This window comes from Camelina sativa, chromosome 17, assembly GCF_000633955.1.
Source record: "Camelina sativa cultivar DH55 chromosome 17, Cs, whole genome shotgun sequence".
NCBI classification, from domain to species: Eukaryota; Viridiplantae; Streptophyta; class Magnoliopsida; order Brassicales; family Brassicaceae; genus Camelina; species Camelina sativa.
This window is the reverse complement of record NC_025701.1, coordinates 13,662,967-13,689,553: the sequence shown is the minus strand read 5'-3', so window position 1 is coordinate 13,689,553 and position 26,587 is coordinate 13,662,967. Positions and strand designations below refer to the sequence as shown.

The window sequence follows — 26,587 nt, the reverse complement described above, 5'->3', positions numbered from 1 at the left end:
GTTGATAAAGCTGTCACCAATTCGATCGCATCTAAAAGAAATGATTTAATTAATTAAACTAATTAGTAGTGTGGAAAACAACTAAGTTAATCTATCAATTAGTTAGGAATTTTGGATCATATTAATTCACTTGTATAAAATAAAATGAAAAATAGATAACATAGAGCAACAAAACTCCACATCAGAAGAAAGTCACGTACGTTGGAGAATGTGATGAGATCGGAAAGAGTATGGGGAAACTTTGTTTTCACTTTTTATGTTTCTTTTTCCACTCTATTTTACCTCTACTTGCACGCTCACAAATCTCACCTTGTTTATTATTATTATTATTTTTTTTTTCTTTTCTAATCTTTAAAAGTAGTTATTAGTTAGTTACGCTATTACAATATCCTTTTTAGCAAAAAAAAACACATCAGTGATCTGGATCTAAATCGATTAATCCGAACAATTAGCTATTCTTTACTGGTCCACTCGCAATTTGGTTTTTCATCAAAAAAAAAAAAAAAATCGAATATAAAATTTATGAAAACTTAGGTTCCGAAACCCTAAAGTGCCCCTACACCATATATCACATGCGGGTCCTTTCGGTCATTATGGTAGCCTAAACTAATTGAGACGAGATGCAAAATATAGAAACTTAGGTTTTATTATGTCAATGGACACTGGCCACATTATAATTAACTCACTACTTGATGACTGGGGTATCTAAGATATATAGTAGTAATTAACCACTTGATTACAAGTTTTCGTCTAAATATCTTTGTCACCATTACAAATAGTAAATATGGGTCACAAGGTTAAGTTTAATTTTTACTATATATTTTGTCAACTCAAAAATGTTTGAGACTCTTAGTAAAACAAGTTGAATTTTATAGTAAAACTACAAAACTATAACCAATCTAGATCACGATTGAAAAGTTGAATAAAGTTTTCCATCGAAAGTTGGTTTATGGGATCCGATTTCTTGACTTAGACGGAGAGATTCAATATCCATCTCAGGGTTAGGCGACAAGATAATTAAACATCTACAAAAAATTGCAATTCAAGCTGACTTTTCTTGAAGATTTCCATCATGAGGAGACTAAAATAGCATGCACACACATATACACCATTTGTACTAGAACATCAAGAAATTATGGCTACCTCTATCCATTATCCAACTGGACCTTAAATCTTGAAAAGCTACATTATGTTAATCTAGTATATAGTGTACCTTTTAAAAAGTTTTGTAAAAAAATTATATATGCATTAATATCAAAAGTATAGTATTAGGTGTAGGATCTAAATTTGTTTTACATCTGTTATACCAATCAGGGTTCCATCATCGCCAATCGCTTTCATAACACATTATATTACTTTATAAATTAAAATACGCTATATATCGTCTAGGTGTATGTTCAAAATTACTCATAAACTGGTCAATCGTCCTCGTTAATGGATCTCACACAGTTTGATGGTAAGAATTATTTAAATCGCATTTTTTCATCATTCAACCATATATTCATTTTTCATTAAACATGTATTTTCCTATTACTATAACGTTCATTTCATATGACAAGATCTCACACAGTTTGATGTGTTATATGACAAGTTCATTTCATTTTTCGTACCTTTTTCTAATGTTCAAGATTTCGAAGTTTTACTATATAACAGTACTCTTCTTCCTACGATATTTTTTGTTCTCTACAGTTCACAAATATGAATTTTTCTACGATGATGGGTTTCGAAAATCAAACTGCCAAAACGTAACTAAAGTGCATAGTTTGATAGGAAAGCGATGCTAAGACATTATAGTATTGCTTTTTTATTTTTGTTTTTTGGCAGCAACATTATATTATTGTTTAATGTAACTATTTCACGAATAATAGAGGTATCTACACAATATAGCACGTAATACAAGGCTATGCACTGATGATGGTTCATGATTAAACTGATTTCAAAAGGAATTAAAGATGGCCGTGGTTGGTTAATCATATAAATTATTAATATGTTGTGAAAGAAAAAAGATAACCTNCCTTTTTTTTTTTTTTTTTTTTTTTTTTTGGGGTCAAGGAGAGAAAAAAGTAGAGAACAAAGGCCTTAAAAGGAGGGTCCTTAAAAGCATGGGAAAGCATTGTTTTTATTTTAAAGTTGTCTAAGAAGAGGACAAAGGGCTTTAGAGCAGGGGAATATATGCTTTCTCAAATTTAGGGCATCACTGTCCATCAGACTTTCCCCATTCCTCATCTTTATATAACAATAACAACAAATCCATATCATATCCTTTAATTTTAGTGTATCATTATACTTCAATTTCTATTTTCATATACTCGTATACAGAAACGCAATAAGACATGCGCATGTGTTGTCTTTGAGGTACTATTTACATGCAATGGACTTTACAACGCTGTTCAACAATCCGTCTTAATTTCTTTTTAGTTTTTCTTCTTTTTGGGGTTTCTTTTTTTACCAAAAAGAGATGGTCTCGTCTACCTTTTTCCATTTTTAATATATAATGCGAATTACATAATTATCAAAAGGAACATTGTTAATATATTACAAAAGCTTTTGGGGCAAAGATTGTCTCGTCTATTAGATTCAGATTTATTATAATCTAATAATCTATATCAATGCTTTTCTGTCGTCTAATCTAATAATGAATGTCTAGAGTATGAATCTGATAGCTAGATGCTTAATTTTGGTGTATATATATATATATATATATATATATATATATATATATAATTTAGTATATATGTAGCTATGATCTTTCAGATTTATAAACTATATATGAATGTTATTTCTTTTGATATTTTCATCTTGAGATACATAAAATAACAGTGCTTGCTATAATGAAGATGAACCAAATATGTTCTCAAACCATATACACAAAGAAAACGAATAGAACTATTTGTACGTTTAACTAAAAGAAAAAAAATTTGCTGGTAAAAAAGTTACAAAACCAAAGTATAGTCTTTTATAAAAAGTTATAATCCATGAATAATTATTTCTTGATATTGTATGTATATGATGCATGTAAGAACTTTTTAAAAGTTAACAATACATAGTTCGTATGGGTTTATTACTAGTATACATCCACTCGAGCGAAGACGGCAAAGACTTCTCCACGTGGTCAATCTATATATCTACTAATCTCCATAATTGATAATTCATGTGATTAAAGTTAAGTAAATAAATTTTGTGTATTCAGTCAATGAAAAGTAAGAATAAACAAAGACATGTTTTGTTTGGTCTTTTAAAAGTAGTATGATTTTATAGTAAATGACACCGCCGTGGGCGAGGGGATGGGGCTCTCGGTGTTGGTGGTAGGTAGGACGGTTCCATTTGGGTGGTGATGACGGTGGTAGCGATGTTTGAGTGAAGAATTAGTGAATCATTTACTGTTTTGTTGACTAAGATTAATCATATGATTATTCATTTAAATACATATTTGTGAAGACGTCGGAAAAAAAAAAAATACTATATGATAAGGGTAATAATTAACTTATTGTGGTTTAAGTGGTTGGATGATTCATTTTTCAACTAGATAATCAGGCTTTTAGTCTTTCTTTTGTTCTGTTAAGTTTCAAGTGTATTCTTTTACTAGCTACTTACATTTCAATTAACGATTGGATTAGCCACGACTTAATATAGTACATATATTGGTCTTACAGAACGCATCCCCAACTAAGAGATCAAAGTTGAGCAAAAAGTTGAGGAACCAAAACCAAGCAACGAACGATATGAACTTGAACGAAAAGGGTAAATAAAAGTCAATTTTGAACCCAAACAATGCACTGAGAGGCCCAAGTGAGTGACAGCCACTTATTGCTCAATCCTTGACCCGAATTAGTAAGAGAACAGAGGACTCGTTACGTATCTCTCCAACCAAACCAAGCATTAAAAGACTTAAAAGAAGAAACGACAATTTAAAAGAAAACTAAACTCTTTAAGACCAACAGACGATAGTACAAAGTTCTAAGGAACACTGGTGAATATCAATAACAAGGGGACGCGGCAACAAGGTTTTTTTCCTAATCAAAAAACTACAAGAAAGTAACCCCAAACATTTTTATAATCTAAAGGAGTTGGTTCCACTCATTTCAAGTCCAAATTAAAACAACCAAATGAAAATCCCATTGCCAGATTTTACCGATCTAAGAAACAATCAGCAAACGCATAGAAGCAGACGCACAAAAAACCACATTGCAGCAACTGTGATTCGAGTAAATCAAGCGTTTTAAGCACCTCCCTCTTCCTTCTCCTCCCGTTCTCGGTTCCATTGCTCAATCCTTGCCCTCCTCTCCTCACTTCCTTCTCTCCCGCCACCAGGGCTCCCTCCTCGTTTAGGGCTTGCTGGTCTCCTACCCCTTGAACCATCCCTATCTTGCCTCTCAGACCTCTCACTGCTTCTTTTCCCACTTCCATGACGGTAAAACTCACGATCTCGGTCCCGGTGACCGAATTCCCTGTGAGGAGGAGGATCACGTCGGTCATAGTCTCTCTTGTGCCTGGGGCTAATACTCCTACTCCTGCTCCTGCTTCTGCTTCTGCTTCCCCTGCGGTATGACCGCCGATACCTCCCAAAGAGTTTTCTCCTCAGCTCCCTCGAAACAAGCTTCACGTGCATGAAATTACAGTAGCCACCACGGTTACAGTTGTTTTCTTCATACTGCCGACACGTGGCTTCGCGGAAATCAGTCACAGGAGAGAAATCCGCAATGATGGGACGCCCTGAATAGAACCTGCCTTGCAGAGCCTGCAAAGCCGCTGCAGCCTGATCCTCTTCCTTAAACTGAACATATACGTTGCCAATCATGTGATCAGCAAGGTTGTCACAAATGTTGAGGCTCTCAATCTCACCAAACTTTCCGAGTTCCTCAAAGAGATCCTCAAAGAAATCCTCAAAATGCTCTTGGATCTTGCGAGGGTCGAGTGGTTGGCCCTGAGCGTCAACACCAGGGGTTATCATGTCAGGCCTTTGGTACATGTTCGAGAGAAGGAGTGTAGGGGAGATGGTGGGACGGTTGTGGAGACGAGAGCAACGGTCACCGTGGCGGCAAGCGCCAATCTTGAAGTAGAAGGGACAGTTGACTCTGTCCTTCTCGGTACCAAAAATTGAAGCCAAATGCTCAGCCATGGCAGAAGTCCCACCCTGAATTCACAGAAACAAACACACAAAAGTTATTGATACAAAATCTTTGTCAACAAGCACAAACACATATGTAAGGCTCCACACACACATATGTATATCAAATACTAAACGAGTATAAAACTAATTGTATTAGTTAAGCCATAGATTTCTATACAAGGGAATGAATTATCCAAGAACGATTGAAGATAATAAAGCACATAGATCTTAGTCAGCTATTGGATTCAGTGAAAACAATCACATAGATACAACCAAAGAGACGTGAGTATAATAAAATCGGAGGCAGAGCAAAAGCCAAAGAAAAATTAGAGACAGAGAAACACCCAAAAGGAGCCAATAGAACAACGAAGCAGCGGCTCCAAAATAGAGCTGGGAAATACAGAGACAGAGCCGTAATAGATCACGAAACCGAAGAATAAGAGAGAGAAGACGTACAGAATGTTAAAGAGATGAAGAGATCTGTGAAAGTTTAGCCACCACCGGTGGAAAGAATCGCCGACGAAGAGCTGCCGTCTTCCTCTCCGATTGATGATCTAGGGTTTGCTTTGTTCGCGAGTTGTGGGAGAGAGAGAGAGAGAGATCTCCTGATATGTGGATTTATATTTAATTGAATAAAAAAGATAAATAATGGAAACTTGAACCCGGTTCGGTTTCCTCTAATATAGAACAATTTTGGTTATTAACTCTATTTACCGGTTTACGCGATCGGTATAACTCCTTTACCCAGAGCAAATTTTTTCGGAGTTTTCCTCCTACACTATCACTTGGGTGCTTCTAGTTTCAGTATCTGCTATAAATGTTTTAATATGTGCTCACTCAATCTTACTAGCTCTTGTGTTGCCCCTGTCTTGTCTTTCTCAGTGGCATGTATCATTTGAACAAGATCAAGAGATCACGAGCTAGCAAGAGACGCAACTCAATTTTCTAGATTAGAACTTGAATTTTTGGGGTTTGCATCATTGTTTGTGTTAAGTCTCAACATAACACAGACCTAACAGCACCTCATCAAAACCAAAATACTTAACCAATGAGAGAAGTCAGGAAAAAATTCGAACCTTTGAACGAAACCCAAAACATTGATTCCAGATATACAACGATATGAAGTCTTCTAGAGTATTATAACACGTGAAAAGGACACTTCTATACATAATCTCTCTGTAAAGAGACCAAAGATGATGAAACCTTGAGAGAATTCACTTTGCTCGTACCTGAGAGGCTTTAACTTAGACTAAAGCACCTCACTCGGATCGCTATATAATGCTACACTGCCTCTCTCATGAGTCTCCACATCATAATCTTCTTTTGTCTATCAACTCGACTCAGACTCTAAGAGAGATTACATCTTCATGCTGTTCAACAATGGCTCACCAGATGCCAGCCTGTCTATAGGACTGCAAAGGGTAGCTGTGAAACGGATGACCTCTAGCCATATGGACTGGCTTCATGGGTGCAGGTATTGCCCAAGTTAACTCTCTTCTTGGAGGTGGAGGTGGGGGTGGCATAGTCCTCCTTCTGTCCACTTCTATCAGCATGTACATCTCTTGGATCACCTCTGTCACCATTGATGAAAACATCCCGTTATTTAATTCAACCACTAAAGTCAGCAGGCAGTCTTTTCGTTCAGACCACTACCTTCAAACTCGATATGTGCACATGGTAAGAACGTAACATGCCACTTGAATCGGAGCTATCTTAATGCCTATTATCAGCGCTAACATTATAGAAACACTACATCTCACTTGATCAAATGACTGACAATATAATAACAGAGAAATATTAGTGTTTGAACAACAAACCTTTTAATAGCTTAGTCGTAACTCCAAACTCCAACCACCAATCTCTCCTACTGCCTACTTTCGCGTTCTGAAATGAGGCAGCTAGGTGCACAGTGGCAGTTGCAATAACATGGGGTTTGTACTGCAAGCATAGGGTGGTTCGAAGCCTACACGCAACAACGCATTATAAGATAATTCAAACTCAATGTGGGGGAAAAATCACGTATATATTCTAATAATAAAAAGGGTCTTTACCAGTCATGCACAAAATTCCATGCAGATGTTGCAAGGTCAGGCCAAGCGTTCAGCCTATTCAAAGCAGCAGCCAGAGGTTTGTAGGGAAGTTCAATGTCTAGAAGGAAAGCACTTGTGTCGAGCAGAAGCCTCTCCCCGGCCAAAACAATTTCTTTAAATTCATGGTAACATTCCTACAAGTAGAGTAACAAGTAATATATTAGCACAATGCTGAAATGCGAATTTACCAACAGATAGATTTACAAAATACTTACAGTTTGATGGATTCTAATTGAGGCAGAAGGATCCCACTCATAAATTATTTCATAAGACGCAACAACGACGCTGGACAGTTGACATGGCTCATCTTCAGCTTTGCAAGCGAGGAACAGACTGGCAGTTGCTATCGTCTGCAATTCACCAAGTGAATATTACAAGATGATATTAGTAAGCATCAATCAAATAATCTTCTAACTAATCACTAGAGACTGAATTAACTTTAAAAAAAAAACACTTTCGAATTGTTTTGATCAGCATAGCATTATGTTGCTCATTACCCAAATCCTGTTCGAAATATAAATTTCTCACTTTCCTGTCAGCTTCAATGAATGCAATTGATCAACATACTTATACAAAATATTTCTTACCTGCCAGTCATTTTTAGCATGAGATTGACGCATGTAAAACCGGTGGCACATCATCATCGCACATGCTATTGTAACCTGGGACCTGTAGCAATGAGATTGTCAAAAACCTTCAACATGAACAAGTTCAAATGTTATAATATCTTGGGCAGCAACTAAATGCAAGACGTCACTTTCACCGAAACCAGCATTGTTATAACATGAAACTGTTCGGACACACGTGATTAATGCAAAAAAAACGAAAAACACCAGTACCTATGATAGATGATTCAAAAATAGTAGGCCGGAGGAAGTGCACTTGCTCAGAAAACTAAGAACATCAGTTGGTAATGGTAGGAACAGCTGAGGGTTTTCATAACCCAGCAGAGAATTACAAATACAGAGACATATATATATGTATATGACAAGGGCATGTCTAAACAGGTGAACAGCTCCAAAGCAAAATTCACAACAGATGCAAAGCCTCCCATTGCCGATGAGAAGTGAGCCAATATATGATGCATGAAACACCAAATTTTGACTATTATTACATAATTCTCCATTCACGAGATATAAATGTAGTAGACAAAATGTTTCTATAGTTCGAGAACCTCTCCAGACCACCTCCCACAGTGGCCCTACGACAAAATTTCAACAGTTAGGCTAGCCATTGTCATGCATTAGGCACCCCTCTTTAAGCTAAAACAAGTTCCAAGAAAGAAGAAGCATTAAGTATACTCCATGAAGCAAGCAACCAGAGAGAACAAACACTACTTCCCAGCGAAAAGAAACAACAAATAAAGAAAGAATACTATTTGTTGTGAGCTTACACATGAAGGTTCATGCCAAGCCTTTGCAGGAAGGTGCAATACGAAGACCGTAGAAACGACTCCTTGACCAGGTCAATCCCATCTTTTCTTGATGGAGAGAAACGCTCAATCTCTTCCCTGGTGAAATACAATTCACATTGAGGGGATTCAAACAAAGTAACGTGTCTCGTCGTCTCCGTTTCAAAATGTTGTCTAGACCGCTTTCTCGGATGCTCCTCTCCCATAGTTGTTAAAGTTTCGATCTTTTTAACTAACACAAGACAAAGCTCACAGATTTAGCTGACGAAAATAATATCTGCAAAATATAGCAAGCACCAATCGATCAACGAGGATTCACAGAAACATAACGGAATTAATGATTCCTTACATAACAAATAAATGCTACAACATAACAAAGACACAAATCTCAATGGGTGTGTTAATTGAAAACAAAACAGCATCTGTTTTTGTTAAAACAGCTTGTATAACATGATACGACACAAATCTGATCCCAACAGATTCGATTAAATCACAACAACAACTACAAAAACTAAAACAAGAGAATACGATTAATAAAAGTTCACGGCAAAATCTACAGAACAGATCGATAAATTACGAAACGTGAAGGAGATGAAGAAGAGAAGGGTCAATTGATTCAAGAGATGAGACCAAACGAAATAGAAATCAATTTTAAACAGATAACGAAATTGGATTAGCTAAGATTTGAGATTTCACTAACCCAAGTTTGCTTGGTTGGTCAGGGAAAAAAAAAAACTCTTTGAAACTTGAAATTTTTCGCTGCTGCTTCTTTTCTTTTTCTTTTTTTTTGTTCTTGAAACTCAGGAAAAGATCTTGCGGTGTTGAGATTTTAATACCTAGAGATAAATATCGTACGCAAGTATAATGGGCCAGAAATTTTCAAATGAAAAGTATATTAGATTAGATATATGGGCTTGGACATTGAATCAATATACTATGACTACTTTTCTCAACTTTCAAAATACTACTTCTATAAATTATTAAACATTATAAATTAATAAATTTTGCTGGTCCAAGTAAAAACAGTGTAAAAAATAACTAAATTCGAAAGTCTAATCTTATTTTTCCTAAAATTGTCTCAATTCATAATTTTTTAAAATTTAAATAATTAAAAATAGGGTAATTGTCATAAGTACCACTAAAATAGGTTTTTGTTTCAAAAATACCACAATTTAGTTTTTTCCCCAAAAATACCACTAAAATATATTTTTTTTCAAAAATATCACATAATTAAACCAAAGTTCTAATACTAAAAAATAATTTGTAAATTCTAAATACTAAACCCTACCCCTAAAAACTATACCCTAAAACTAAATGTGTCAACCCAAACCTAAAAAAAAAAATTCTACATCCTTAAAAATCAAATTTTGTGTTTGTGGTAATTTTGGAAAAAAAAACTTTTGTGGTATTTTTGGAAAAAACTAAAATGTGGTATTTTTGGGAAAAAAAAATTTAGTGGTATTTAAAGGAATTTCTCTTAAAAATATATCTATAAATTATTACTTATTAATTTACACTATAACATAATAATTATTAATTTATAGATAAATTAATATCACTATAAATTAATAAAATATCTTGGTCCCAACATTATTATTTTATATAGGTTTTACTGTAGTCTCAATAATATCATAAATTAATAATCATGTAAATATATATATGATATAATAAAGTATGCTTTAAAATTCTGAATCTTCTCCTAGAACTCATATTTATAAACAATTGTTATGCTGTATTTTCAAACTATAATGATATAAAATATTCTATAATATGTCACAAAAATAGCTAACTTTTATAAAAGTTTTCAATTTCTAGATATGCATAATTTTCATTTTTATAGTTTTATAGGATATTAAAATATATGTATTTATGTATGACAATAATATGACAATTGATATTATTATTCTTAAATTTGAATTTATGTATTTCATGTGTATAAATTTGTCTATAATATTTATAATTTATTGTCAATTTCAAAACCACAAAATTTATAACATCCGAAAATCTAATCTTTTTTTGCTAAAATTGTCTCAATTTATAAGATTTTAAACAATTGAAAATATATCTATAAATTTATAATTATTAATTTACACTATAAAGTATTAATTTATATCACTATAAGTTAATAAAATGTCATGGTCCTATCATTATTAAATATAGAGATTTTACTGTAGCATATTTGTAAATTCTTATCAACATTTATTTTGCCCTTGCAAAATACATGAAATGTTTCATAAATTACTTTGAGAAAAAAAAACACACACATATTTTAATTGGATAATAATTTATCTACTACTAGAAAATAAAAGATTTTAGAGTAAACAAAAGTCAAATCATTTGAAGGACAAGTTAAGTGATTTGACATGCGATGTGTTATGTTGGATACTTCTCCTACCAAGGAATTTGTTTATGTATTTTAATTGTAGATATTAAACGATTCAACGAAACTTAATTTTTAATATGTGTAATTTAATATAAAACTATTATTTTTTTAAGTGAGGAGAAAAATTTAAAAGAAAATTATAAAAATAACACATGTCAAATTCTTAGGTGCTCACATGTGAGCTTCTCAAAGATTGTTTATGATGGTTCTCTACTTTATTATATAAAGTTTGTGAATCAAGAAGAATTAATATATATATATATTCTTACATATTATTTGTTCAAGATGATGTATCATTATTTATATATTATATCAAATCCAGAATGATTTGACAATACAACAAAATGGCATGTTAATTCCAAAATATTCATGTTTTCTTTACTAGTTGTGATCTAATTAGATAATGCAATTAGTCATTCATATTCCAATTTTTGTATATTGAAGAAATTTGATGCATAAGCACAATAATTTGAGTATGGTGCAATATATTTTATTTGTACTATAGTGTTTACTTTTGAAAACATCTTAATTTTGAATTGGTATTAATAGTGGTTGATAATGAAATAAGAATGAACACGATTTTATGTTGAGTTGAGTAGCAAATGTAATAAAGGACTGGTCAATTTTATAGTTTTCAAAAGTGAAAAGAATCGTTGTACATAGTTCCATCAAAACTTTCAATTGATGATTGATACATAAATAACTCTGAACAAATAATTAGCTATATGTTTTGTTATAATTTTTATCATAAAATAAATATATATTACATAATTACTTAAAATATACAAGTGACTTAGACTAATATTTTACAAAATACAAAGATCTATTTCTGTACAAGAAAAAAAACTAAAATGTATCACAATCCAATGCATATGATTGATTTATTAGAGTTCAGAGTGTTTGGACAAAAAATGGTTGATTGCATCACTTAATTAGTATCACAAAAGTAAATAATATCAATTTAATTGACTTATTAATAAATGATGCATAATGATGTGATTTCGCATCAGTTTTTATTACTGATGTGGTAATCGAATAATTTAACATCAGTTTCAGTAAAAGAGACACAATTTTATTTTTAATTTGCATCAGTTCAAAAATATTTAACAGAAAATGTAATTTACATCACTTCATATAATGATACAAATTAAATATCAATTAAATAAATGATACAAAACTGATATCAATATTAATATAATGTTAATTAATACATATTCGACTTAAACTAAATAAATACATGTATTTCATAATTTTATTGATATCGGTTGCATATAATTGATGCAAGTGAATATTAATTTACATGTGTCAAAGCTCAAAATATTCAATATTAATCTTTTTATTTTCCAAGGATCAATTTATTTTTCCATATCAAATCAATGATATATTGCTATTTCCCAAAAAAATGTTTTATAACTTTCTACTATTAATTATTTAAAAGTTACAAAATAATTAATCTGTGATATATTGTTTTTTTAAAATAGATATAGTTCTAAAACAATTAATCAATATATCACAAATCTTTTACATATAATTATAAAATAAAAGAAAACAGATATGTTTGGACTCAAGATGTGGCTTAACATGTCGAAACCTGTTTTCTTTTATTTTCTTAATCCCTGAACTTTTATTGGTTTTATTAAAGATAATTGTATTATAAACTGTTTAAAAAAAAACTAAAAATTTGTTTCCACACTACTCACCTTTGTAACTACTTAAAAAAAAAATTGTGAATATTTAAGGCCGAAAGTGTTTCTCCATATCTATCAGCAAAAACAAAATCTACAATGGATGAAGAAGATTATATACAACGGAATCTGAAACCAAATAACATCTGAGAAGTTAATTGAGTTTGAAAACATTGAAAACCAAACAAACAAACATAATATCTTATCCATTACCAAAAGAAGAATAGATCAGCCACACCCACAATGTAGTATTTTTTTGATAGTGGTAGGTAAAACGTTTATATAGATTAAAGTAATTAGCTAGTTAAGCTCTTAATTATATTGTTTGTAGTTTATGTCCGTATGTGCTACGAGTACATATAATACATTTTTTACCTACAATGAGCTTATTTTCGCCTTGGCTTACACCACGTTACTACCATGTACCAAGAAAGAGATAGTGCTTTTGATATTATATAGTTAAATTCTCATACCAAAAGAAGCTATCGCTGTCACCAAAATTGGATATACAGGAAATGGTGAGCTAAAGTTGATGAACTAAATTAGAACAAGTCTTCCGCTGAATTCATGGGTCAGTTAATATATATCATTATCGTATAGGATAGATGACGAAGATTTGTTTCCCATCTTCTGCATTCCATTTTGTGTTTAGCAAAACCAATAAAAAACCGACAAATTGTGATAATTAGTTTGTGTCTTCAAACCATATATGATGTTTTAGTGGAAACACATATTAAAAAATAATTAGTTTTAAAAAGTTTAACCAATTATAAACAAATCTATATAATATTAAATATAAATTTAATCTAAAAATTGCATAAAAAGTTATTATGAAACAAAAATACTTATCTAAACATCATATATTATGAAACAGAGGTAGTATATATAAGGAACAGTACAAAACATACAACCAATAAAAAGTCATCATGTGAGCTACTCTTTTATTGTAGACCATTCAAATTATAAAGAAAAACTTCATCATACATAAGAATTCTCATCTTCGTTATCTTTTCCATCTAAGAACTTAACCATGTAATACTCTAGTCTCTTCACAACATCCTCCGGTAGGGACATCTGAACCCTAATGGCATCATTATCTTCGGCGACAGGTAAAAACAAGCAATAAATGTCACTCGTCAAAGGACCCATATACATTGGCTTTCCTCCTCCCAAGTCCAACTCCTCTAGTCCCAATCTCGCCCATTGTGATATGATTAAGCTGTTTGAGACGTCTGTTTTCACTGTCTTATCCTCCAGTAAATCTATCGTTGATCTTACGTATTCGTCGGTGATTCTTGCTTTTGCTTCTTGTATCGATTTAACCACGTGGTAAATATTACCATCGACTAGGTCTTGTACCTTGCTTTCGGCGCAAGCTAGTACAAACCCGTTACCATAATATCCTTGAGGAAGTTCTGGATTCAGCTTTTTTCTCATATTGACAGAGAATAGGAGTTTGACCAACATGGTCAACGGTAACTCAAGAGATTGAGCCCACGAGCGCCATGTGTGAGCCGCTAGTACCTCGAACGTAGTGCATTTTAGTGAGGGAGCGCATGTTTTCTTTAAGCGTAAGAGATGAGATCTCGAGAAGGTTAAGGTGGCGGGAGCCAGTGGTTGGGACTGTAAATACTTGCATATGTCGAAGGTGGAGTTTTTGTCTACGGTGGTGGTTCCGGTGAAACCAGGATGTGAGCGTGTGACACGAGGAGGAATTCGTGGTTCTAACACGTGACGGGAGTGAAATGGTCGGGTCGGGAGATGAGCTTGGCTAGTGGTGGCATGGGCCCATGCATGTAGGAACTGCGATGTGCCGATGCCATCACAGATGCAATGATTGATCGCACTGCAGAGGATCATACCCCCGCAACGGAGATACGTCACCTGAGCCATATTATTTAACTACTTTCGTAAGCCATTACTGAAAAGCATATTTGTTGAATGAAAATAACCATTTATTATTACCTGCCGACGAAGGAAAAAGACTTTATACTGTATGTAAGTTCATAGATACGCGGCTTTTAATAAGATCATAGCATGCAAGAGACAAGAGTGAAACAAAAGGACTTGTTATTTGTACATAATACATTCACTTTAATTAGTTAATTAATATACACTCATAGGCAGGCCCGGCTCAATAGTTGTATAGACCCAGAGCAAAAAAAAAAATTTGGACCCTTTTTCCATGTAAATTTTTTTTTTTACAAAATTTGGACCCTAAATGTTAACTAAAAAAACTGAAAAAATCAATGGACCCTGTGCAAATGCACACCCAGCACATGCATAGAGCCGGGCCTGCTCATAGGCAAGACAAAGAGTTGTATTTATCTTGTAACCAATAAAAGGAAAGAGTAATTGAACAGACAAGTTTATTCTCTATGACTCTATGTACCCTTCTTTTTCTTCTAATCAAAATCTCTTTATTAAAGTTCACGTATTTTAAGATGAAATGTGGTAGAAAAAAAACCTTTATGTTATTGATACATCGAATGCATTAGATGCACGATGAGATAAAGTATGCATTTCTTATTTGAAAAGAGTTTAAAGTGGCCGAATCAATGTAGGAGTCAGGAATTGTTGGATTATTCCTATAATATCATATATCTAAACAAAACAGTCAGTCGTCCAACTAACTTTATGAAACCTAAAATATTCGAGCTACGTTTATCCCCCTCCAAAAAAATTCGAATATAATTTACAAATTAACTATCAACTAATATGGAAACAATCTGCGTCATGGTCTTGGCTTTTGATATTGATAAATCATAAGTGGCTCAGCAAGAATAAGAAAAAATATATAAAAGAGATACGAACCTGTATAACAAGAGGAGGAATATCCAAGAAACCCTGAGCTTGAACCTTGAACAAGAGCTTCCTCCAAGACTTGTTTGGTTTGGGAGAATGCTGATCAAGAAACTCCTGGCAAGTTATATCCATGAAAGCTTCTGCGAAAACCGCGCCTTCCCCATTACAATCAACCTCGAGCTTCCTCCCGTCCTCGGATACTCTTATCCGACCCGCGAAAGGGTAGTAATCGACTAGAACCCTAGCGAGAGAATTTTTCAAGGTGAGAGAGGGAATAGATTTTTGGAAAAGGTAAAGGTACTTGATAGAGAATCTAAGAAAATGATGGTCATCGAGGTTGGAAAGGTAAAGAGTCTGATTTGGTGTGGGAGATGAAGGAGTGATTAAGGATGGTTGCTCTCCCTCGTACAAGCAATCGGGAAGTTCTTGCATCTTCCACTTTCTTTTTGTTTTCTCTGTTTGTTTGTTTTCTTTGAAAGAGAGAGAATGAATAGATAGAGATGGTGTAGAAAGGGAAAGTAGGAATTGCAAGAGGAGTATATTGGTTGGGGAGAAGTTAAGTTGGTGGTAAAAGTTGGAATCCGCTTATACAGGGTCAGTCCTCAACTATCTTTGGTCGGACCCATCGAAATACAAGTATTCTTTTAATTTAAAGTGTAATTTGTTTGCTATATCTTTATACTTAGGCCTAACCAATCTGTTAAGTACACACATTGATTGTCATAGCTTACATAACCAATATGTTACGAAATTCACAATTTTGACTAATAACTTTAGTCATGGTCTTAATCCACAATTCGTTATTTCTTAGGATGTTATTTAAGAGGGAAAACACTTAGAAAAACAAACATGTGCAAAGGATCAAGGATGGATCCATTGAGAATCACCAATGTTTCATGTTGGGAATTGTAAAAAATTACCGATGACTATCAACAACAAAAAAGTTTATCGGTAAGCGAACGTCCATAGCATAAATATCCATCAGTAATTTGTTGGAATAAAACTACTCATAGATACATGAAGTCTATATATAGCATGATGGAGTCTTTAACTTACATGAAGTTTTAAAACCTTTGACTACAAAAACTTATAGAAGTCTATTTGTTTTGAAACTCGGTACGTGTGTTCTTTTTATAACATTTAAAACAAATTATCAAAACAGCAACTTTGAGGAAAAAAAATGGATTAAGTTTTCCAAACATACAGTATATCTAATTACAGTTAAAAATAGACAAACACCACGCTTAGTCAAATATTGCGTCCACAAGCTTGATACTGTTTGAATTTTGGTATCAATATCAAAACAACAAAAAACTTTTGAAAATCGACAGTACACTATACACATGTGTTGAAATTTTGTCTCAAACTTTTGCACCGTTAAAACCAAAACGATCGTGTTATCTCTCTTTTGTACCATATTTTTTGAATCCGATCCATGTAAAAAATGCATGCTAATTGTTAAAGTAAGTGACCACTAAAAATTATAATGTAATAATTAGAAGTCATTCGAGATATAGTGGAAAGTAGTAGGTACGTCGAGCGACCATTATCCTTATCAACAAAAGAAGAAAAATGTGATCCTCCTTTACAAGATGATAAACTTCGAATTACTTAAAAAAAAAAATTATTATTAAATCATTTAACAATTGTCTTTTTAATCTTAACCATAATCTTCGAACTTATGTTAATTATTGTTTTTTTACCACCATTTCCTCGAAACTTAAACGTAATCATTATATTCGCCAGAGTGTCCGACCCTCTCCGAGCCATAATCTCGCCACGTGTCCCACGAACTCGTCTAGTTCACAGAGTTTTTTTTTTGGATTAACAATAATAATAATAATAAAACAAACAAACAAACAAACAAACAAACAACAGTGTTTTTAGCTCTTTCCGCAACTTTCTCCTTCAGATCTCGGCGGTGACGGATCCATTTCCAAATCGTGTTTTCAGATCGGAGACTTGGAGTCAACAAACCTACAACGACCTTACTTACTAATCCCGACTTCGGATTGAAGTTGCTATATCATCCTCCTCCTGGCGAATTTTGGTGGCGGATCTCTCCGAAATTGCTCTTTTTGAATGTTTGATTTTGGGAGTTGTGAAAACACGGCGGCGGAGTCAGAGTGAGATTCTCTCTCTCTCTCTGATGGCTTCAATCCGGCGAACTCTCTCGCCGATGTATCACGATCGCGCACACGAGAATGGAGGTGCGCACAAGGGTTTCACAATTGGTGGTAGCAGCAGTAAACACAATTCCTCTCAGTTTCTTTCGTATCTCACAAAACTCCTCGGAGTAACCTCTGATCCTAAAAGCTCGCGAAGAGGTCCGTGGAGGCGACCGTTTTACCAGTTTCTCGTCTTCTTTCTTCTTGGATTTGTTTTAGGTTTGACACCTTTCGGTAAAATGGAAGATGTGAACGGTTCCGATCGGTTCTCCTTTGAGATCAAACAGCCTTACGTTGAAGAGAGGTTGGAAAACAACAATAACAAGAAACGGGAAGAGGTAGCTGTAGATGCGGTGAGTTTTGTGGCGGAGACTGAAACTGGGAACAAGGAGATCAGTTTTGTGCCGAGGAAGCTTATTATTGTGGTCACGCCAACGTATAATCGAGCGATGCAGGCGTATTACTTGAACAGGATTGCTCAAACGCTGAGACTAGTTGATTCGCCTGTTCTGTGGATAGTGGTGGAGGGGAACGCTGCGTCGTTTGAAACCTCTGAGATTCTGAGGAAGACTGGAGTGATGTACAGGCACTTGGTTTGCAAGAGGAACATGACGAGTATTAAGGATAGAGGAGTTCATCAGAGAAACACTGCATTGGAACATATTGAGTTGCATAAGCTTGATGGAATTGTCTACTTTGCTGATGATGATAATATCTACTCGCTTGAGCTCTTTCAAAGCCTAAGACAAATCAGGTGACTCAAAAAAGGCTGTGCTCATTACTTTTGCTTGTGTTTGTTGATGGTAATTTGTGAGGAACAGACTTGTTAGACTGCGCTTCCATTTTTGAGTTGTTAGTTGAGCAACTCTTATATCCTCTTTGACTATTTTATTGGCATCTTTTTGGCCTTTTTGTATTTGCGTGCTGTCTCAGCAACTCTAGTGTTGTTGGAAACCCAATATAAACATTCCAGAAGCATATGCCTTTTACTCTGATGTTGAAATTAATGAAAATTTGAGTTTCCTGTTTAGAATCTGAGATATTTGTTTTTGTCTGCCTGCCTCTATCCTTTCGTATTTGTTTCGCTGCTTGCTCTACCATGTGCTCATTTTTTGTGTTTGAGAGAATGCTTCATATCTTGTTATTAGAAATGATTTTGTTTTTACATTTTTTTTGTGTACAATGACTTTGTTTTCTGAGCACGCATGAGTGTAAATGGGGATGGCTCGATATATATACCTTATCTTCTTCTGAACTATTTGTGTCCTATTTTGAATTGTTAAACTTTATGTGTTTTATTTGTGTAGTCGATTTGGAACTTGGCCTGTTGCGATGCTTGCACCAAGCAAAAACAAGGCCATCCTTGAGGGTCCAGTATGCAATGGAAGTCAAGTGATTGGATGGCACACCAATGAAAAGAGCAAAAGATTACGGAGGTTCCATGTTGATATGTCGGGATTTGCTTTTAACAGCACAATACTCTGGGACCCTAAAAGGTGGCGACGCCCATTTACACATCCAACTCGCCAACTCGACACAGTGAAGGAGGGTTTCCAAGTATGAGTTTGAGTTTTTTCATATCTAAGGATTTATCTGGTGCGCAGTAAACCCTATTCTTATACATGACATCATGTGTTTCCAAGCAGGAGACAACATTTATAGAGCAGGTGGTGGCTGACGAAAGCGAGATGGAAGGTGTTCCACCAGCTTGCTCGAAGATATTGAATTGGCATCTTCACTTGGATGCCCGGGATGTCCCTTATCCACAAGGTTGGGCGATCCAGAAGAATCTCCAAGCTCTCATAACTATGAAATAGTTTGAAGATAGTTTTGACTGGTAAGATTTATAGGGTTCTGAACTTTGAAAGCAAAATGTGGGCTCAAGACCGTGAAAATTTTAGTGTTTGTTTGGATTTGGAAAGGGTGAAGCTAGCTAGTTGATCTGATGTCAATATTTGCATTCACTACATATTGATGGATGCAATGCGGTGCACTTCTTGTTTGTTTGCAAAAGGAAGCCTCTGACTAACCCCTCTGCCTTGCAGGTTTTTACTTAACCCATGTGCTGTGCTCATTGCTGAATATATTTCAAAGAAGCATATGAAGAATGGAAAAAGACAAGCGAGGAAAATGTAGGATAATGAAGAGGCGCACACATTTTAGATAATCGTTGCTGGAATCGTGTGAGCCTCCCTTGAGTCCAAGATTTGGTTGGAATTAAATTGAAGGCCTTGGTGTTCTAGTATGAGATGGAATTATATTACCTTCTGACATTGCTGATTCCACGGCATTTGTATTCGCCCATGGCTAACCAAGTCTTCTTGTTTCCTTTGTTTTTTTGTGATGAAAGAAAGAAATTCACCTCCTAAAAAATCAAGTCGATACTGATCATCACTTCCTAACTAGAGAAGAAAGAGAACGAGAGAATTGTCTGACTTGCTGAATCGTATGATATTACCTACATAAACTATACATTACTTCCCATAGAACACAAAAGATTTTGAATATTCCGGGGAAAAAGGTATCCTTGAATAGAAGTTATAGTCGAAATGAATAATATTGGATTATTGGGGGTCTTAAAATGGGATTGGGTCGAAACGGTATAAAGTTAAATGATTTATTCAAATTTCGTTTATTTGTTATAATCCTAAACTCTTTCAACTCTTATCTTCTCTTTATAGGAAACAACGTTGATGCGATTGTACATCCACTACATGTGAACCCCTTCTCACGGCCATGGTGAAGTTTTATAATAATATACACGAAAAAAGGGCAACAAATAAGATATGAATGACCGACCACACACGTTGGGCTACCATACTGGTCTTGCTACTAATCGCAAACACATGTAGTTAGCAGTCAGGTATATCCGTGGTAGCCAGTCTCGCACCATTGACGCAAGATTCAATCTCTGCTTCGTCTCCATCAGACACTTCAACTTGTCGATAATCTTCCAGAGAGTCACGTTAAGGCTGTCCCTTAAATAGACGATGTTGCATCTGAAGGGTGCATTTGTGAACGCGAATCTTGCCCATTGTCAAGCCCAAGAACTGAAAGAGCTGAACTGCTAAAACATGCATCACGATTCAGTATCTGACATTTTTGTACTTAAGATACTGGAAAACAGAGTGTCTGTTTGAGTTAAAGGACCTACTTTGGCAGAGAAGCTCTGATATTTGGCTGATTCGCATAAGCAGTGAGAGAAGGTCTTAGATCAGGAAACTTCTTCATGATGCTTTCAAGTTGAGGCACTGGTAACTGCAAAACGATACCAAAAGAGTTATTTGGATTGTCGGTTAATACACTAAACTCGTATATTGTACTACAACGTTACTTGTACCTCCAACAAAACTGGGAAAGAATGTGGCTTTGTCTGAGACACACATTTCAAGAAGCCAGGCCACAATTTTGGCAGTCTCCAGATCTGCATCCAAAAGACACGAAGACATTCAGTCATAACCACCAAGGACGAAAAATAAATCTCAAAGCTGATCCTTGTGTTTGATCTTTATATCACTCACCTGCTTCCTCACCAACTTGGAAAGAATTTCCATGACAAAATCAACCTGGACAAAAACAAAATCGAGAAATTTCTTTACTTCTGACAAAAAGAGAGTTTGATCTATAGCTGAAACCAAATACTTTAGAGAAACGTTTACTAGTTACTATCCTGTCACTTCTCAACTAAACACAGCTGCACTATACCGCAAAGAATTGTAATTTCAATTCAATATGTAAGCTTGGATTTCTGGGTTTACATTTTGATTCTATTGGAGTCGGTATACAAAAGATCCTCCAAGTTTATCAGAATAATTTAATACATCAAAATTATTCTGGATAGTTTGGTTTCAATCAGAATTGTCAGATACAGCCAGGTCTTAGAATTTCATTTCTACAAACTTCTAAACGTAATTTAATGCAACCTTATACATGAGGCTCCATCAACCTAACTAACACTCATGATTGTATTATTTCTTCTTCTTTTCCATGTCAAATTAACTCGCTAGCTACATGTTAAGATTTACAATCCTTCTTTCCTTTTCCTAAAGCTTTATACTTTTTACGTTTATTATAATAAAAAATGAGGCTCGTTTGTGAACCATCCAGGCTAGAGAGAGCTTTGGAGGTTTTGTAGGGTTAGGCGAAGGGAAGAATGCAGTTCTTTTCGGGGTTTTCAAATTCTATTTAAAGTTAATTTGGTTCAATTGTAATAAGAGTTTTTGGGTATATATGTCACCGAGTTCAGTACTATTACGATAGGACACTTACCAGTGTAGGAAAAGCGTCGATTGCCTGAATAACCGTTCTCATGAAGAGTAAAGGCAGCGGTGTTCGATCAACCTGAAAACGAAAAGTATCACAGATTTCAATATCTAACCAAATCCATAGTTCTATTCCATGATATTTGACATACCATCTGACCGAGGGCCTTTGCTAAGACTTGCTGCGTGAAAACAGTGCGTTGTTCAAAGCAAGCCGAACATGCATCTGTTATCTGAAAAAAACAACCACGTAGTCAAATGCGACTGTGCCAATCCATTGAAGAAGAGATAGGGTATGGTAAAGAGAGTAGGAAATTATAAACAACAATGTAGGTCTAGTACCACAACTGATTTCGAGCAAACAAGTGCAGACAACAATTCCCTATAGAAGAACTTTCAAACCAGATGGAAAAATTGGAAATACCTTTTTCAATGGTGGCCCACCCTTCACTGGAACAATATCATGGATAGCAATCAGTACCTCGGCAGGTGTTAGTGCAGGGCCTGTGTGAGCAGAACCCTATCACAGATATAACAAAAAAGATTAGACAAGTTCAGAAACGCTACTGATATATGCTAATGACATGCACACCGGTTCTGTTTTGTTACTGGACAACCGGTATCTCATCTCATCAATGATTGCTAAGTAATCCCTCTATGCATAGCATAAGCAATAAGATAGTAAATAAAGGATCGAACGTGAGAATATGCATATACCTGTAATATATGGGCAAGTGCAAGTTGAAACTTTTCTGGCGGAAGATTAAGAAGGGGAGGAAAGATGGGCAAAACCTGTGAAAAAAGAATATCCGTCATAAAATAAGAAACTTCTACCATTAGTAATAACAAAACATCATATTTCGCATCCACCAGTAAACGACCACAAAATTTTCAGAAGTCTTCCATGTTTACTAGTTCTTATTTTTTTCCACATTCAGATAGGCAGAATAACAAGGGAACAAGAATATAATAAAAATTGCAAGCCTCTTCATCTTCCTTCAGGGTTAAAGTACAGTAGAAAGAGCAGAATCTATGGAAAGAAAGTAGTAATAACCTCATCTTTAGTGAGTGAAGAAAGCAATGGGATAAGAATTGAAACATCCTGCAAAAAAAATATTCTGTTAGGCTTTGTGAACTTGATTTTCATAATATATACACACAAGAAAAAGATGCGAGCGAGCTCTTCATAGCAAATCAAACCTTTAGCTTTGTTTGATATAGAAGCTTTACAGTAGCAATCAAATCCGATGAAGGTGCCAATTCTTGTGTCAATATTTGCAACACCTAGACATAAATATAACAGAGCGTGGTTCATTAGAAAATACTTTTGAGGCCAACATGGGTTTACTACAAGGAAACACAGAAGCCACTTACCAATGTCAATAAATTTTCACTTCCCTTAGGAGGGTCGGATATTATTTGGAGTAGTTCCGTATAAGACGAACCTAATTCTCGTATCAGAATGGGTCGGGTATATGTCGATGAAAAGCCTGAACCATTTTAGAAAGTCACCAAAATAAATCATTTTTAATGTTTGTGACTATCATTTACTCCCATAAAAACCGGAGAACACACGTGATGCATGTAAGTAATGCTATACATTGCCCCAACAAAAATAGATCTGGTGTTTATACGTATTATCCTATCCACTTTATGCCACATGTGAAGCACATAAATGGCGTGAGGGTTTATAAGGAAGTGACAAACTCACCTGGTTTACTATTTTTGGAGCTCTCTCATAAACTTCAAAGACAAGTCGAAGGAGACTAGGTTTCTGGAAAAGAGAAGTAGTAGTATTCATCAGATCTACAGGAATATTATTAAATGATAAAGAATACTTATGTGCATTACGAGCAACTCCAAAGACTACGCAGACCTTTTTACATAAAGCGAAGAACAGAGAAATTAGTCTCTGAACTTCGGAAGTTGATAAAACTGAAACATCACGAGAAGTTTGTAGATCCTGCTGAGAGTAAATGTCGGAGCTTCCAGACAATAGAGAGTCACTTGTCGAAGTTATCTGGCTTTTAGCCTGAAAATAAGTGTCAACTAATCAACCCACAAAAAGTCAAGGTTACAAACTGAAGCGTTCCCATTGCATCAACTAGGTAACCCTCACAAGGGAAAATTTAGAGGCTTACGAGAACAGGCACAAAAAGTAACTGACATCTAACAAAAACTATTGACTAATAATCCTGTATATATATAATTTAACAAGAACTAAGCTAAACGCCCTCAAGGGAACTCTTATTGGCTATTACCTCTGTTTTAGTTCCTTCTGCAATTGATCCAGACTGTGAGAGATCTGTCTCAGAGTTCACAGCAGTCAGCAACATATCTGTTGCAAATTGCTCAACATGCTCTGCTATGTATGTTAGGTGATATAGTTTGTTTGTGACCTGTGCATGCATTTGAAAAACATCAATTAGAATCACTGTACCAGCAGTAAATAAAAAACATATTGTTATCCGGGACTAGTTTCCTCACAAGTCGGATGGCTTTTGCACGAATATCTTCTTCAGAATGAACAGAACACTGTCATAACAAGAATAAAACATGCGTTAGGAACCTGGAAAAACGACCATATGGACATGAAGCATGTCGATAATAGAAAGTTTCGAGCACAGAATTCTCGTAATGTAGAAAAATATTAGCTGGGTCCTAGAGATCAGAACACACTGCTTATGTAACTGCAATTTGCTATTCATTCTTCAATCAACTAAAATCCAAAACTTCTATTATTGGAATTCCCACGTTCTCCATCACTGAGACTATAAGATAACTCCAATTTGACAGGATTTGTAAGAAAGATAATTAATATAGTTTGGTTACGGAATCTTACGTTCAATGCTATAGCTAAGCATGCTTTTCGCTCATTAGGACGCACTAAAATTAAGCTCCAAACAGCACCAAGCCCTTGGGTTACACGCTCACTATCACAGATTTCTCTACCAACTGGGTCATGACGATTGGAGCAGAGTTCATCCAGTAGCTTAATGGCTGAATCGGGTAGATGTGGAGCTTCTCCAAAAAGCCTACTAAAAGACTTGTCGGAAGCAGGAAGAGCATCCAGAAATGATCTTGCCTACAGTAAGCATCTTAATAAGCAAGATCCAGAAACACGAATTGGAAAAAGTTGAATAAACACTCACCACTGCTATAAGAAAATTTTCATAAATAGTAGCATAGGAAGAGGATTCATCTGTATCCAGAATCGCCATTGAATGCAGATGGTAAAGAACATGTAAAACAAGTTCGTGCCCCTAGATACAAAGAAGCAAACAGATCAGAGGTTTGCCTAGACACATAGTAGACTCTTGGTTACTGGGAGTTGGAGAGGGGAAAGTTTATGCACACAATTAGATAGTTGCACTGTAGCAGTGCACTGGGTGCGTACTTTCAAGATGCTACAATATATATGACAGCCAAGACACTCTTGACATAGAGTAAAGATATTTAAAATTCAAAACGTAGATAAATGAATGACGACTGAGTTTGAGGAACACTGCAGCCAACAAGTACCTTGAATTCTCGATGATCCACACTAATATGCTCTCTTAGTACGGTTGCAACATCATTGCCGGCATCAATCTGGAAAAATAGTAATGTAGATAATATTTACGCTTGTAAAAAAAAAGAGTTAAAGGAGCACTTGAAATAAGGATTCCACAAGGATAAAGCCAAATATGATTGAAGAGCAAGAGTTGACAGCAAAATCACAAGTAACAAAAATCAAAAAGGCACTCACTTTAGCAATCAATCGGGCAATCAATGCCATGCGTATCTTGTTACAATCAAACCCAAAGACATGTCTATTTGATTCGATTAGCCGTTCAATAGCCAATTTTCCTACAGTTTTGCTTTGCTCTGTGGTAAGTTCAACATATGATGGAACAGGTGCCAACTCTCGATAGCTTTCTTCTGGTGCAGTACTGTCCGATGCTGCAGGGAGATGTTGATCAAACTCTAGGACTGATGTTGAAGGAGAATGTTGATCAAAATCTGGGATAGACACCAGATCTAAATCACAAATTGTTTCAGAACCAAAAAACTTTGTTTCTCTGATGTCTTTATCATCCATGCAAGGAGGAGCATCTAAGGATGATTTTTCATTTGAGGGGTCCTCTCTGCAATCAGGCTGATCGATTATTCTGATTACTGAACTTCCTATCAACTTGTTCTGGCTACGCTCTACTGCTGTTGGATGTACTGAACCCANGGTCGATTATTCTGATTACTGAACTTCCTGTCAACTTGTTCTGGCTACGCTCTACTGCTGTTGGATGTACTGAACCAGTAGCCCCTGCCGTGGCAGCAGGAACTGAAACTGGCTTACTCAGTAAGGTAGAGATGTCGTTCTGTGCTGGAACTGATTCTTCACCGTCACCTACAGGTAGTGACGTTGGTCCCAAAGATGAATTTAAACGCCTTGGATCCATGCGACGGGGATCCTGCATAACTATGGATAAGTTATCTTGTAGAAAGAACATTCAACATATAAGCAAAAAGCAAATGGAGGTTTGTACCCTTCTTGGGTCGCGTCTAGGGTCAGCAACCGAGCTATTCAAGCTAGGCACATCGGAAGGAAGGATTGGGTCAAAAGGAAGTTGTGGTGGAGGAGTCGGTGAATACATGGTATTTATAGAAGAAGATACCACAATATCTGCTGGAGT

The 26,587-nt window shown here is 35.2% G+C and overlaps 6 protein-coding genes across 13 annotated transcripts in view; 1 reads left to right on the top strand and 5 right to left on the bottom strand.

Annotated features, from left to right (window-relative positions):
• Positions 3,908-5,724, bottom strand: LOC104757091 (splicing factor U2af small subunit A). Its single transcript, XM_010479806.1, has 2 exons — positions 5,567-5,724; positions 3,908-5,134 (listed from the first exon to the last, which is right to left on the bottom strand). Exon 2 carries the CDS (start codon positions 5,117-5,119, stop codon positions 4,220-4,222), a length of 900 nt encoding a protein of 299 aa, XP_010478108.1. The 5' UTR covers positions 5,120-5,134; positions 5,567-5,724; the 3' UTR covers positions 3,908-4,219.
• Positions 6,166-9,409, bottom strand: LOC104757090 (cyclin-T1-3). Of its 7 annotated transcripts, none has more exons than XM_010479803.2 (8): positions 9,312-9,409; positions 8,594-8,888; positions 7,788-7,869; positions 7,416-7,550; positions 7,162-7,334; positions 6,928-7,073; positions 6,764-6,842; positions 6,171-6,683 (listed from the first exon to the last, which is right to left on the bottom strand). In XM_010479803.2, exons 2-7 carry the CDS (start codon positions 8,815-8,817, stop codon positions 6,766-6,768), a joined length of 837 nt encoding a protein of 278 aa, XP_010478105.1. In that variant the 5' UTR covers positions 8,818-8,888; positions 9,312-9,409; the 3' UTR covers positions 6,171-6,683; positions 6,764-6,765. The 7 variants fall into 7 exon arrangements, 6 of the variants coding, with proteins under 6 accessions (XP_010478103.1, XP_010478104.1, XP_019095148.1 ...); XM_010479804.2 differs by having other exon boundaries at positions 6,764-6,830; XR_002036323.1 differs by having other exon boundaries at positions 6,635-6,683; positions 6,764-6,859.
• On the bottom strand, positions 13,598-16,012 carry LOC104757089 (omega-hydroxypalmitate O-feruloyl transferase-like). Its single transcript, XM_010479800.1, has 2 exons — positions 15,494-16,012; positions 13,598-14,563 (listed from the first exon to the last, which is right to left on the bottom strand). The coding sequence occupies exons 1-2, from the start codon at positions 15,914-15,916 to the stop codon at positions 13,658-13,660; spliced, it is 1,329 nt and encodes a 442-aa protein (XP_010478102.1). The 5' UTR covers positions 15,917-16,012; the 3' UTR covers positions 13,598-13,657.
• Positions 17,331-20,041, top strand: LOC104757088 (probable beta-1,4-xylosyltransferase IRX9H). The gene is made up of 4 exons (XM_010479799.2): positions 17,331-18,406; positions 18,960-19,209; positions 19,299-19,489; positions 19,698-20,041. Exons 1-3 carry the CDS (start codon positions 17,634-17,636, stop codon positions 19,467-19,469), a joined length of 1,194 nt encoding a protein of 397 aa, XP_010478101.1. The 5' UTR covers positions 17,331-17,633; the 3' UTR covers positions 19,470-19,489; positions 19,698-20,041.
• On the bottom strand, positions 20,248-26,581 carry LOC104759452 (symplekin). The gene is given in 22 exon segments (XM_019239245.1): positions 20,248-20,716; positions 20,807-20,910; positions 20,993-21,076; positions 21,174-21,218; positions 21,922-21,993; positions 22,067-22,147; positions 22,339-22,434; positions 22,632-22,706; positions 22,969-23,016; positions 23,115-23,198; positions 23,289-23,384; positions 23,387-23,404; positions 23,626-23,688; positions 23,791-23,946; positions 24,176-24,313; positions 24,402-24,449; positions 24,757-24,999; positions 25,067-25,177; positions 25,437-25,505; positions 25,663-26,055; positions 26,135-26,365; positions 26,441-26,581. Coding segments are annotated over 22 exon segments (2,466 nt in total). The 5' UTR covers positions 26,549-26,581; the 3' UTR covers positions 20,248-20,613.
• The window catches only part of LOC104757087, a 4,887-nt gene continuing 3,207 nt past the window's right edge, over positions 24,908-26,587 (bottom strand). Inside the window, exon 6 of one of the 2 annotated variants that reach the window (XM_019239254.1) lies at positions 24,908-24,999. The gene's annotated coding sequence lies outside the window, so the exon portion shown is untranslated. Of the gene's footprint in view, positions 25,000-25,088; positions 25,178-26,587 lie in introns of those variants that run through there. The other variant, XM_019239253.1, reaches the window with a different exon arrangement.